General features: G+C 46.1%; 1 protein-coding gene across 1 annotated transcript in view; it reads right to left on the bottom strand.

The window, feature by feature from the left end:
- Positions 1–14038, bottom strand: part of LOC144728242 (dual specificity tyrosine-phosphorylation-regulated kinase 3-like) — a 58401-nt gene that overhangs the window by 19792 nt on the left and 24571 nt on the right. Inside the window, exons 6-7 of the mRNA XM_078607548.1 lie at positions 6110–6256; positions 4552–4690 (exon numbers count right to left, since the gene is read on the bottom strand). Of these exons, the coding sequence (XP_078463674.1) occupies positions 4552–4690; positions 6110–6256 (286 nt within the window). The remainder of the gene's footprint in view (positions 1–4551; positions 4691–6109; positions 6257–14038) is intronic.

Raw genomic sequence — 14038 nt, 5'->3', positions numbered from 1 at the left:
AGTTAATGTTTAACAATGTTACATTCCCTGATGTTTTTAAATAGAAACATTTAAATTTAAAGCTTTTAGATAAATAATTAAAACATTTAAATTAAAAATTAACTCACAGCGGCCTAACGCCTACAGCTAGGCCTGAAGCCTAGAACTAGGCCTAACACTCTCCCTTCGTATCGTCCGATTCGGTGTAGCAACATCGCCCCCTACTGCAAACACTTGGCAGGACCCTACAAAAACCTTTAGACTCAGTGGGGCTTTCCTGGCTAAACAAGTGTAATAATACATTATGTTTATATTCTTTGGTTATTCGTTCCTACCAGCCCACCCCGCAGGGTCCTGTTCCAAGCAAGAAAGGGGGAGGAGCAAGGGAGGAGAGGGAGGTGTGGGCATGTGGGGTAGGGGGAGGGGAAGCACTGCGTGGACGCCAGGAAAGGGACGCGAGGCAGGGGGGGGGGAAGTGGGCGGGGCTGGGAGTGGGAGGCCGAGAGAGCTGGGGATGCGGAGGGGAAGAAAACAGAGTCGTAGTATTAATCTTAATTTTGGAGCTTTCGTGACTGCAGGAATTATTCTTTGGTTCTTTCGGTAAAGTCACGTATAAAGATAAAATAATAAATTAAATAATAGCATAATACGACGTTTCGATTGCAACACAAGCAATCATCATCAGGTATAAAAGAAATAGCAACAAAAATCTAACCAGAAAACTATAGACAGACATATAAGCAGACAGATATCACAAAGATACACAGAGAGAGAACACGTATCGGCACAAAGAGGGAGGTCGTCTCTATGACGAGGCCTTAAATATAGAGAGGGGGCGGGGGCGGAGAGAGGGAGGGGGCAGAGAAAAAATTAGAATGTCAATGAGTGGACAACGACGTGGTAGCAATCTTTGAAATACGTAATCTACCAGGCTATGTGTTAATTGTGTGTTGACCGACTCTCTGTGTTGCATTACATTACATTTCGATATTTTGCTAGGTTATTTAATTTTAGTGTGTCTTTCTCTTAATTTTAAGCTTATCTTTTTTCTCTCTCTCCGGTTGTTTGTTTTCTCTCTCTGCCTGTGTCCTCTCTTTGGAATTTTCACACTTAAATTCTAACTTAGCAATCTTTGAAATACGTAATCAACCAGGCTATGCGTTAATTGTGTGTTGATCGACTCTCTGTGTTGCATTACATTACATTTCGATATTTTGCTGGGTTATTTAATTTTAGTGTGTCTTTCTCCTAATTTTCAGGCTTGCGTACCGTACCACGTCGTTGTCCACTCATTGACATGCTCATTTTTTCTCTGCCCCCTCCCTCTCTCCGCCCCCGCCCCCTCTCTATATTTAAGGCCTCGTCATAGAGACGACCTCTCTCTTTGTGCCGATACGTGTTCTCTCTCTCTGTGTATCTTTGTGATATCTGTCTGCTTATATGTCTTTCTATAGTTTTCTGGTTAGATTTTTGTTTCTATTTCTTTTATACCTGATGATGATTGCTTGTGTTGCAATCGAAACGTTGTATTATGCTATTATTTAATTTATTAATTTATTTTTATACGTGACTTTACCGAAAGAACCAAAGAAGAGTAGTAGTACCCGGCAGATATGATAGACGACAACCACTACAGAGCAGTTAGGGTTTTACGTAGTTAATAATATCCTTCCAATGATTGCTCAATTTGTATCCATCTTCTCGGTTGAAGTTATGTCTATGTTTATATATCTGGATGGCTTCATGAACAAACCTTTGATAGTAGCCCGAAGGTTTGTATAGTACCTTGGTCTCGGAAAAAAACAATATCACAAGAGCCCACAGCGTTATAACAGTGGTCAGCTACGGCAGAGATATTAGTTCTGCCGTGTTTCAGATCTGCCTTGTGTTCGCGAACACGGTCCGAGATGTGTCGTTTCGTTTCCCCAATGTAACAGCCATACACCCATCCATCTAATTCACCATGGAAGTGGAGAAGGATGTTAAGCTACCATTTCTGGGTGTTTTGTTTGAGAAGAGGCCTGACGGCTCGTTGGGACAGTCTACAGGAAAGCCACCCACACAGATTCGTATCTGAAACCTGATTCCCACCCCCACCTGGCACAGACTAATTCCCTCGTCAAAACACTACACTATAGGGCCCACTGCATTTCTGACCAACACCACATAGCCAGTGAACTGGAACACGGACACCAGGCCCTCAAGATGAATGGGTACTCGGACCACATTATTCGAAAAGCTGTTTCTCCAACCATGGAGAAACAACCCCCTGAGATGCCAATCAAAACCATCAAGTTACCATACATAGCAGGTGTTACCAAAAAGATTTCCAAAATCTTAAACAAACACAAGATCCAGGTCCGATTCAATACAGTACACAAAATCTGTTATCTAATCCCATCTGTGAAGGATGTCATTGCTGACATGCAATATCCTGGAGTCTACAAATTAAGTTGCACCTGTGGTGGGTGTTACATTGGGGAAACGAAACGACATATCTCGGACCGTGTTCGCGAACACAATGCAGATCTGAAACCCGGCAGAACCAATACCTCTGCCGTAGCTGACCATTGTTATAACGCTGTGGGCTCACATAATATTGTTTTTTTCAGAGACCAAGGTACTCTGCAAACCTTCGGGCTACTATCAAAGGTTTGTTCATGAAGCCATCCAGATATATAAACATAGACATAACTTCAACCGAGAAGATGGATACAAATTGAGCAATTATTGGAAGGATGTTATTAACCAGGTAAAACCATAACTGCTTTGTAGTGGTTATCGTCTATCATATCTGTCGGGCACTACTACTCTATTTTGTTCCCCTCCGCGTCCCCAGCTCTCACGGCCTCCCACTCCCAGCCCCGCCCACTTCCCTCCCCCCCAGCCTCGCATCCCTCTCCTGGTGTCCACGCAGAGCTTCCCCTCCCCCTACCCCAAACCCCCACCCCTCCCTCTCCCCCCTTGCTCCTCCCCCAATCTTGCCTGTGTAGTAGGTTCAAAGAGACTTGGATGACGTAGTCGGAGGCTCACTTATTCATTAACCGTTCCACTCTATACAGGCCAAGGTATACAACACTCGAAGGGGTATCGGCCCCTTCACCCGTCTAACAGGGAGATCCCACAATCTATCCCGGCTAGCCTACTCCCAGGTCCTCCACTACAGAGCTAGGGAAGGCTAGCTGACCCAGCTCTGGCCAAGCTGGGATTACGGCACCCTGAGTCCCCAGACCGACTCTTACAAGAACATCGGCTCTGGGCTCTCGGAGCCACGCCACTGGCTTGCTCTGGTTGGTCCTTAGAAGGACGGCGATCTAGGGGAGTCCCAGGGCCTATCTAGCCAGTCTTCCTTCTTCACTGGTTTAAGCTAAACACTGAACCCCAAGCCCACCGGCTCACCGCCTTATATAGCAACTCCCCCACCGAGGGGTGGGGCCGTGGGGGATCACAGTGCCGTTTCAGCCCCCCAGGCTAAACGATGCGGACGTGGATGTAAGCATCCTTCCGCGTGCGGGCATAACCACCCCTGGTGTGTTTGTTCGCCCTCCCGTAACACCTCTACACCTGTATAACCTCTTACCATGGCAACTCTCTCTCCCACTTTAGCAAAAAAAATTATTGCTGTAGTTTTCCCACCTGATGATTGCTTGTGTTGCAATCGAAACGTCATGATTTAATTGATTTTATTTTATATCTACGTGACTTTACCAAAAGAACTAAAGAGTTTGGATCCCTGCAGTCACAAAACTTCAAATCTAGATCAGTGGGTGGTATCTACATCTACAGAACGTGAAAAACCAGTGACATCTACATCTGCAGAACGTGAAAAACCGTCTCACATTGACATGCTAATCTCTAATCTCGAGCAAAACAATGGCTTCTTCAGCACCGTAACCGTGGGGTTACATTAACAGATTGACATGCTAATCTCTAGCAATGCAATGGCCGAGGTTTACCTAGCTCTGCGATCTTACATTTATTTGCAAATTCCATCTCTAGCCCCACCCACTTACCCTTGGGTAGTACCCATCTCAAACCTTTATAACCTATGGCTGCAATAGCTCTCTCGCTATATTTCTTCCTGCTTCAGCAGTCCGCCGGCTGTATTTTTTCATCTGAAGACGATTGCTTGTGTTGCGATCGAAGCGTCGTGATTTTTTAATATTTGATTTTTTCTATCTACGTGACTTTACCGAAAGACCCAAATAGTATGAAAAACCAGTGGCATTTACATCTGCAGAACATGAAGAACCAGTGACATCTACATCTGCAGAACTTGAATAATCAGTGGCATTTACATTGGCAGAACATTAAGAACCAGTGGAATCTACATCTGCAGAACGTGAAGAACCAGTGGCATTTAAATCTGCAAGAGCGAGCATCAGCGCCCCAGCGTGTACTCACCCACACACACAGACACCCACATACACACACTCACACACAGACACCCACACACAGACACCCACACACAGACACCCACACACAGACACCCACACACATAGACACCCATACACACAGACACCCATACACCCATACACACAGACACCCATACACAGCGTACACTCCACTCACGGGCTTGATGTCCCCGTGTACGATGCCCCGGGACTTGGTGTGGGCCAAGAAGTGGAGGATGGACCTAGTGTACGACCTCACCGCGTCCTCGTAACTTTGCCACAGCGTCATCTCTCTGAGCACGCAATGGAGTTTCGCCCTGCCATGCGGAGAGACAGCGACCACGTCAGTGACGTCAGCGACGACGTCAGCGACGACATCAGTGACAGCATCGGTTAGCGTCCTGCGCTGCAAAACTGGTGAACCGGGCTCGATTCCCGCTCATGGCCAACACCCAGTGATGATTATCTGAACCGGTCCTGGGCCTACCCTAGGTCGACTCAGCCTCAAATGAGTACCTGGTGCGATGTGTAAACATCGCCACTGCGGAGACAAAGGCGGCCGCGCGTGGTGTTGACCACCCACCTCCTCGTGTGCCGTTCCGGCCTTTATAGGTGCTCGCTAACAGCACTTGCCGCTACAGTCTGTTAAGGCTATATGGGGGATCTTTGATCTTTGTGTGCGTATGTTGAAATTCATTCACACCGTACGTAGCCAAGCGTGCTAATGTGTGGGTCTCTATGGGTGTCTGTGTGGGTGTCTCTGTGGGTCTCTATGGGTCTCTGTGGGTCTGGGTGTCTGTGTGTCTCTGTGTGTGTGCATATGTTGAACTTCTGTCGCACCATATGTAGCCAACCGTGCTAATGTGTCGGTCTCTATTGGTGTCTGGGTAGGTGTCTATGTGGGTCTCTATGGGTCTCTGTGGGTCTGGGTGTCTGTGTGTCTCTGTGTGTGTGCATATGTTGAACTTCTGTCGCACCATATGTAGCCAACCGTGCTAATGTGTGGGTCTCTATTGGTGTCTGGGTGGGTGTCTATGTGGGTCTCAATGGGTCTCTGTGTCTAGTTGTCTGTGGATCTCTGTGTGTAAACGTATGCAGAACTTATTTTGCACCATACGTAGCCAACCGTACTAATGTATGGGTCTCTATGGGTGTCTCTGTGGTTTTATGGGTCTCTGTTAGTGTCTGTGGGTCTCTGGGTCTGGGTGTCTGTGGGTCTCTATGTTCGAATTTTGAACTTCTTTTGCACCATTTGTAGCTAACTGTGCTAATGTATGGGTATGGGTGTCTATGGGTCTGTATGGGTGGTGGTGGTGTTGTGGTGGTGGTGGTGGTGTTGTGGTGGTGGTGTTTGGTGGTGGGTGGTGGTGGATGGGTGGTGGGGGGTGGGTGTGGATGTGGTGATGGTGGGTGGTTAGGTGGGTAGTGTGGTGGGTGGGTGGTGGAGGGTGAGTGGGTTGATGGGTGAGTGGTGGTGGTGAGTGAGTCAGTGAGTGGTGGTGAGTGGCGGTGAGTGGTGGTGAGTGAGTGGGTGAGTGGTGGTGAGTGGTGGCGAGTGAGTGGGTGAGTGGTGGTGAGTGAGTGAGTGGGTGGAGGTGGTGATGGTGAGTAAGTCGGTGGTGGTGAATGAGTGGGTGATGATGAGTGAGTGAATTAGTGAGTGGGAGAGTGAGTGAGTGTTGGTGGCGAGTGAATGAGTGAGTGAGTGGTAGTAGCGGTACTGGTGGTGTGCGTACTTCAATAGCTCCATGACAAGGCAATTGTGTCCTCGAAAGTAGAAAGTCTCGAGGACCCTGGCTACGTTATAGTCCACGTTGCTACGGTCGCTCTGGAGCTCCATGGACATTTGCAGCTCCGTTCTCTGGTGCTTTTCTTCCCTGGAGCTGCGAGCGAGTGAGCGAGTGCACAGAACGAGAGAGAGACAGAGACAGATAGAGAGAAAGAGCGACAGAGAAAGAGACAGAGACATAAAGAAACAGAGATCAAGACAGAGAGACAGAGAAAGACACAGGGAGAGAGAGAGAGACAGACAGAGACAGAGAGTTTAGACTTTAATATACAAATGGCCACAATTATGCGGGCAGTGGGTCTGTGTGTGAAACACTGAGCAGTAGTAGTGGGTCTGTGTGCGTAACACTGAATAGTAGTAGTGGGTATGTGTGTGTAACACTGAGTAGTAGTAGTGGGTCTGTGTGTGTAACACTGAGTAGTAGTAGTGGGTTTGTGTGTGTAACACTGAGTAGTAATAGTGGGTCTGTGTGTGTAACACTGAGTAGTAGTAGTGGGTATGTGTGTGTAACACTGAGTAGTAGTAGTGGGTCTGTGTGTGTAACACTGAGTAGTAGTAGTGGGTTTGTGTGTGTAACACTGAGTAGTAATAGTGGGTCTGTGTGTGTAACACTGAGTAGTAATAGTGGGTCTGTGTGTGTAACACTGAGTAGTAGTAGTAGTGGGTCTGTGTGTGTAACACTGCGTAGTAGAAGTAGTGGGTCTGTGTGTGTAACACTGCGTAGTAGAAGTAGTGGGTCTGTGTGTGTAACACTGAGTAGTAGTAATGGGCCTGTGTGTGAAACACTGAGCAGTAGTCGTGGGTCTGTGTGTGAAACACTGAGTAGTAGTAGTGGGTCTGTGTGTGTAACACTGAGTAGTAGTAGTAGTGGGTCTGTGTGTGTAACACTGCGTAGTAGAAGTAGTGGGTCTGTGTGTGAAACACTGAGTAGTAGTAGTGGGTCTGTGTGTGTAACACTGAGTAGTAGTAGTGGGTCTGTGTGTGTAACACTGAGTAGTAGTAGTGGGTCTGTGTGTGTAACACTGAGTAGTAGTAGTGGGTCTGTGTATGTAACACTGCGTAGTAGTAGTGGGTCTGAGTGTGTAACACTGAGCAGTAGTAGTGGGTCTGTGTGTGTAACACTGAGGAGTAGTAGTGGGTCTGTGTGTGTAACACTGAGGAGTAGTAGTGGGTCTGTGTGTGTAACACTGAGTAGTAGTAGTGGGTCTGAGTGTGTAACACTGAGTAGTAGTAGTGGGTCTGTGTGTGTAACACTGAGGAGTAGTAGTGGGTCTGTGTGTGTAACACTGAGTAGTAGTCATGGGTCTGTGTGTGCAACACTGAGTAGTAGTAGTAGTGGGTCTGTGTGTGTAACACTGAGAAGTAGTAGTGGGTCTGTGTGTGTAACACTGAGTAGTAGTCATGGGTCTGTGTGTGTAACACTGAGTAGTAGTAGTGGGTCTGTGTGTGTAACACTGAGTAGTAGTCATGGGTCTGTGTGTGCAACACTGAGTAGTAGTAGAAGTGGGTCTGAGTGTGCAACACTGAGTAGTAGTAGAAGTGGGTCTGAGTGTGTAACACTGAGTAGTAGTAGTGGGTCTGTGTGTGTAACACTGAGTAGTAGTAGTGGGTATGTGTGTGTAACACTGCGTAGTAGTGGGTCTGTGTGTGCAACACTGAGTAGTAGTAGTAGTGGGTCTGTGTGTGTAACACTGAGGAGTAGTAGTGGGTCTGTGTGTGTAACAATGAGTAGTAGTAGTGGGTCTGTGTGTGTAACACTGAGTAGAAGTAGTGGGTCTGTGTGTGTAACACTGAGTAGTAGTAGTGGGTCTGTGTATGTAACACTGAGTAGTAGTGGGTCTGTGTGTGTAACACTGAGTAGTAGTAGTGGGTCTGTGTGTGTAACACTGAATAGTAGTAGTGGGTATGTGTGTGTAACACTGAGTAGTAGTAGTGGGTCTGTGTGTGTAACACTGAGTAGTAGTAGTGGGTTTGTGTGTGTAACACTGAATAGTAATAGTGGGTCTATGTGTGTAACACTGAGTAGTAGTAGTGGGTATGTGTGTGTAACACTGAGTAGTAGTAGTGGGTCTGTGTGTGTAACACTGAGTAGTAGTAGTGGGTTTGTGTGTGTAACACTGAGTAGTAATAGTGGGTCTGTGTGTGTAACACTGAGTAGTAGTAGTAGTGGGTCTGTGTGTGTAACACTGCGTAGTAGAAGTAGTGGGTCTGTGTGTGTAACACTGCGTAGTAGAAGTAGTGGGTCTGTGTGTGTAACACTGAGCAGTAGTAATGGGCCGGTGTGTGAAACACTGAGCAGTAGTCGTGGGTCTGTGTGTGAAACACTGAGTAGTAGTAGTGGGTCTGTGTGTGTAACACTGAGTAGTAGTAGTAGTGGGTCTGTGTGTGTAACACTGCGTAGTAGAAGTAGTGGGTCTGTGTGTGAAACACTGAGTAGTAGTAGTGGGTCTGTGTGTGTAACACTGAGTAGTAGTAGTGGGTCTGTGTGTGTAACACTGAGTAGTAGTAGTGGGTCTGTGTGTGTAACACTGAGTAGTAGTAGTGGGTCTGTGTATGTAACACTGCGTAGTAGTAGTGGGTCTGAGTGTGTAACACTGAGCAGTAGTAGTGGGTCTGAGTGTGTAACAGAGTAGTAGTAGTGGGTCTGTGTGTGTAACACTGAGGAGTAGTAGTGGGTCTGTGTGTGTAACACTGAGTAGTAGTCATGGGTCTGTGTGTGCAACACTGAGTAGTAGTAGTGGGTCTGTGTGTGTAACACTGAGGAGTAGTAGTGGGTCTGTGTGTGTAACACTGAGTAGTAGTCATGGGTCTGTGTGTGCAACACTGAGTAATAGTAGTAGTGGGTCTGTGTGTGTAACACTGAGGAGTAGTAGTGGGTCTGTGTGTGTAACACTGAGTAGTAGTCATGGGTCTGTGTGTGCAACACTGAGTAGTAGTAGAAGTGGGTCTGAGTGTGCAACACTGAGTAGTAGTAGAAGTGGGTCTGAGTGTGTAACACTGAGTAGTAGTAGTGGGTCTGTGTATGTAACACTGAGTAGTAGTGGGTCTGTGTGTGTAACACTGAGTAGTAGTAGTGGGTCTGTGTGTGTAACACTGAATAGTAGTAGTGGGTATGTGTGTGTAACACTGAGTAGTAGTAGTGGGTCTGTGTGTGTAACACTGAGTAGTAGTAGTGGGTTTGTGTGTGTAACACTGAGTAGTAATAGTGGGTCTGTGTGTGTAACACTGAGTAGTAGTAGTGGGTATGTGTGTGTAACACTGAGTAGTAGTAGTGGGTCTGTGTGTGTAACACTGAGTAGTAGTAGTGGGTTTGTGTGTGTAACACTGAGTAGTAATAGTGGGTCTGTGTGTGTAACACTGAGTAGTAGTAGTAGTGGGTCTGTGTGTGTAACACTGCGTAGTAGAAGTAGTGGGTCTGTGTGTGTAACACTGCGTAGTAGAAGTAGTGGGTCTGTGAGTGTAACACTGAGTAGTAGTAATGGGCCTGTGTGTGAAACACTGAGCAGTAGTCGTGGGTCTGTGTGTGAAACACTGAGTAGTAGTAGTGGGTCTGTGTGTGTAACACTGAGTAGTAGTAGTAGTGGGTCTGTGTGTGTAACACTGCGTAGTAGAAGTAGTGGGTCTGTGTGTGAAACACTGAGTAGTAGTAGTGGGTCTGTGTGTGTAACACTGAGTAGTAGTAGTGGGTCTGTGTGTGTAACACTGAGTAGTAGTAGTGGGTCTGTGTGTGTAACACTGAGTAGTAGTAGTGGGTCTGTGTATGTAACACTGAGTAGTAGTGGGTCTGTGTGTGTAACACTGAGTAGTAGTAGTGGGTCTGTGTGTGTAACACTGAGTAGTAGTAGTGGGTCTGTGTGTGTAACACTGAGTAGTAGTGGGTCTGTGTGTGTAACACTGCGTAGAAGTAGTAGTAGTGGGTCTGTGTGTGTAACACTGAGTAGTAGTAATGGGTAGTAGTAGTAGTGGGTTTGTGTGTAGTAGTAGTGGGTCTGTGTGTGTAACACTGAGCAGTAGTAGTAGTGGTAGATTTGAAGCTTTCGTGACTGCAAGGATTCAGATTCTTAGGTTTTTTCGGTAGAGTCACGTAGGTAAAACATTTTTAAATGATACAGCTGTCGGGCTGTGACAGTTCCACCTGAAGATGGAAGCTTGTGTTGCCTCCGAAATGTCATGATTTTTATTTTTATTTAACTTTTATTAATTTAAATTTTTTACCTACGTGACTTTACCGAAAAAACCTAAGAATAGTAGTAGTGGGTCTGTGTGTGTAACACTGAGGAGTAGTAGTGGGTATGTGTGTGTAACACTGAGTAGTAGTAGTGGGTCTGTGTGTGTAACACTGAGTAGTAGTAGTGGGTCTGTGTGTGTAACACTGAGTAGTAGTAGTGGGTCTGTGTGTGTAACACTGAGTAGTAGTAGTGGGTCTGTGTGTGTGACACTGAGTAGTAGTAGTGGGTCTGTGTGTAACACTGAGTCATAGTGGGTCTGTGTGTGTAACACTGAGTAGTAGTAGTGGGTCTGTGTGTGAAATACTGAGTAGTAGTCGTGGATCTGTGTGTGTAACACTGAGTAGTAGTAGTGGGACTGTGTGTGTAACACTGAGTAGTAGTAGTGGGTCTGTGTGTGTAACACTGCGTAGTAGTAGTGGGTCTGTGTGTGTAACACTCAGTAGTAGTAGTGGGTATGTGTGTGTAACACTGAGGAGTAGTAATGGGTCTGTGTGTGAAACACTGAGCAGTAGTAGTGGGTCTGTGTGTGTAACACTGAGCAGTAGTTGTGGGTCTGTGTGTGTAACACTGAGTAGTAGTAGTGGGACTGTGTGTGTAACACTGAGTAGTAGTAGTGGGTCTGTGTGTGTAACACTGAGTAGTAGTCGTGGATCTGTGTGTAACACTGAGTAGTAGTAGTGGGACTGTGTGTGTAACACTGAGTAGTAGTAGTGGGACTGTGTGTGTAACACTGAGTAGTAGTAGTGGGTCTGTGTGCGTAATACTGAGAAGTAGTAGTGGGTCTGTGTGTGTAACACTGAGTAGTAGTAGTGGGTCTGTGTGTGTAACACTGAGTAGTAGTAGTGGGTATGTGTGTGTACAACTGAGTAGTAGTAGTGGGTATGTGTGTGTAACACTGAGTTGTAGTAGTGGGTCTGTGTGTGTAACACTGAGTAGTAATAGTGGGTCTCTGTGTGTAACACTGAGTAGTAGTAGTGGGTCTGTGTGTGTAACACTGAGTAGTAATAGTGGGTCTGTGTGTGTAACACTGAGTAGTAGTAGTGGGTCTGTGTGTGTAACGCTAAGTAGTAGTAGTGGGTCTGTGTGTGTGAAATACTGAGTAGTAGTAGTGGGTCTGTGTGTAACACTGAGTCATAGTGGATCTGTGTGTGTGACACTGAGTAGTAGTAGTGGGTCTGTGTGTGAAATACTAAGTAGTAGTCGTGGATCTGTGTGAGTAACACTGAGTAGTAGTAGTGGGTCTGTGTGTGTAACGCTGAGTAGTAGTAGTGGGTCTGTGTGTGAAATACTGAGCAGTAGTAGTGGGTCTGTGTGTATAACATTGCGTAGTAGTGGGTCTGTGTGTGTAACACTGAGTAGTAGTAGTGGGTATGTGTGTGTAACACTGAGTAGTAGTAGTGGGTCTAGGTGTGTAACACTGAGTAGTAGTAGTGAGTATGTGTGTGTAACACTGAGTAGTAGTAGTGGGTCTGTGTGTGTAACACTGAGTAGTAGTAGTGGGTCTGTGTGTGTAACACTGAGTAGTAGTAGTGGGTCTGTGTGTGTAACACTGAGTAGTAATAGTGGGTCTGTGTGTGTAACACTGAGTAGTAGTAGTAGTAGTGGGTCTGTGTGTGTAACACTGCGTAGTAGTAGTAGTGGGTCTGTCTGTGTAACACTGAGTAGTAGTAGTGGGTTTGTGTGTGTAACACTGAGTAGTAGTAATGGGTCTGTGTGTGTAACACTGAGTAGTAGTAGTGGGTCTGTGTGTGTAACACTGAGTAGTAGTATTGGGTCTGTGTGTGTAACGCTGAGTAGTAGTAGTGGGTCTGTGTGTGAAATACTGAGCAGTAGTAGTGGGTCTGTGTGTATAACATTGCGTAGTAGTGGGTCTGTGTGTGTAACACTGAGTAGTAGTAGTGGGTATGTGTGTGTAACACTGAGTAGTAGTAGTGGGTCTGTGTGTGTAACACTGAGTAGTAGTAGTGGGTCTGTGTGTGTAACACTGAGGAGTAGTAATGGGTCTGTGTGTGAAACACTGAGCAGTAGTAGTGGGTCTGTGTGTGTAACACTGAGCAGTAGTTGTGGGTCTGTGCGTCTAACGCTAAGTAGTAGTAGTGGGTCTGTGTGTGTGAAATACTGAGTAGTAGTAGTGGGTCTGTGTGTAACACTGAGTCATAGTGGATCTGTGTGTGTGACACTGAGTAGTAGTAGTGGGTCTGTGTGTGAAATACTGAGTAGTAGTCGTGGATCTGTGTGAGTAACACTGAGTAGTAGTAGTGGGTCTGTGTGTGTAACGCTGAGTAGTAGTAGTGGGTCTGTGTGTGAAATACTGAGCAGTAGTAGTGGGTCTGTGTGTATAACATTGCGTAGTAGTGGGTCTGTGTGTGTAACACTGAGTAGTAGTAGTGGGTATGTGTGTGTAACACTGAGTAGTAGTAGTGGGTCTGTGTGTGTAACACTGAGTAGTAGTAGTGGGTATGTGTGTGTAACACTGAGTAGTAGTAGTGGGTCTGTGTGTGTAACACTGAGTAGTAGTAGTGGGTCTGTGTGTGTAACACTGAGTAGTAGTAGTGGGTCTGTGTGTGTAACACTGAGTAGTAATAGTGGGTCTGTGTGTGTAACACTGAGTAGTAGTAGTAGTAGTGGGTCTGTGTGTGTAACACTGCGTAGTAGTAGTAGTGGGTCTGTCTGTGTAACACTGAGTAGTAGTAGTGGGTTTGTGTGTGTAACACTGAGTAGTAGTAATGGGTCTGTGTGTGTAACACTGAGTAGTAGTAGTGGGTCTGTGTGTGTAACACTGAGTAGTAGTATTGGGTCTGTGTGTGTAACGCTGAGAAGTAGTAGTGGGTCTCTGTGTGAAATACTGAGCAGTAGTAGTGGGTCTGTGTGTATAACATTGCGTAGTAGTGGGTCTGTGTGTGTAACACTTAGTAGTAGTAGTGGGTCTGTGTGTGTAACACTGAGAAGTAGTAGTGGGTCCGTGTGTGTAACACTGAGTAGTAGTAGTGAGACTTTGCGTATAACACTGAGTAGTAGTAGTGGCTCTGTGTGTGTAACACTGAGTAGTAGTAGTGGGTCTGTGTGTGTAACACTGAGGAGTAGTAGTGGGTCTGTGTGTTAAACACTGAGCAGTAGAAGTGGGTCTGTGTGTGTAACACTGAGCAGTAGTAGAGGGTCTGTGTGTAACACTGAGTCATAGTGGGTCTGTGTGTGTGACACTGAGTAGTAGTAGTTGGTCTGTGTGTGAAATACTGAGTAGTAGTCGTGGATCTGTGTGTGTAACACTGAGTAGTAGTAGTGGGTCTGTGTGTGTAACGCTGAGTAGTAGAAGTGGGTCTGTGTGTGTAACACTGAGTAGTAGTAGTGGGTCTGTGTGTGTAACACTGAGTAGTAGTAGTGGGTTTGTGTGTGTAACACTGAGTAGTAGTAATGGGTCTGTGTGTGTAACACTGAGTAGTAGTAGTGGGTCTGTGTGTGTAACACTGAGTAGTAGTATTGGGTCTGTGTGTGTAACGCTGAGTAGTAGTAGTGGGTCTGTGTGTGAAATACTGAGCAGTAGTAGTGGGTCTGTGTGTATAACATTGCGTAGTAGTGGGTCTGTGTGTGTAACACTGAGTAGTAGTAGTGGGTATGTGTGTGTAACACTGAGTAGTAGTAGTGGGTCT

Source organism: Lampetra planeri, chromosome 28 (genome assembly GCF_965212315.1).
Source record: "Lampetra planeri chromosome 28, kcLamPlan1.2.h2, whole genome shotgun sequence".
Classification (NCBI taxonomy): Eukaryota; Metazoa; Chordata; class Hyperoartia; order Petromyzontiformes; family Petromyzontidae; genus Lampetra; species Lampetra planeri.
Note: the sequence above shows the minus strand (reverse complement) of the source record. Positions and strands in the feature narration are given on the sequence as shown.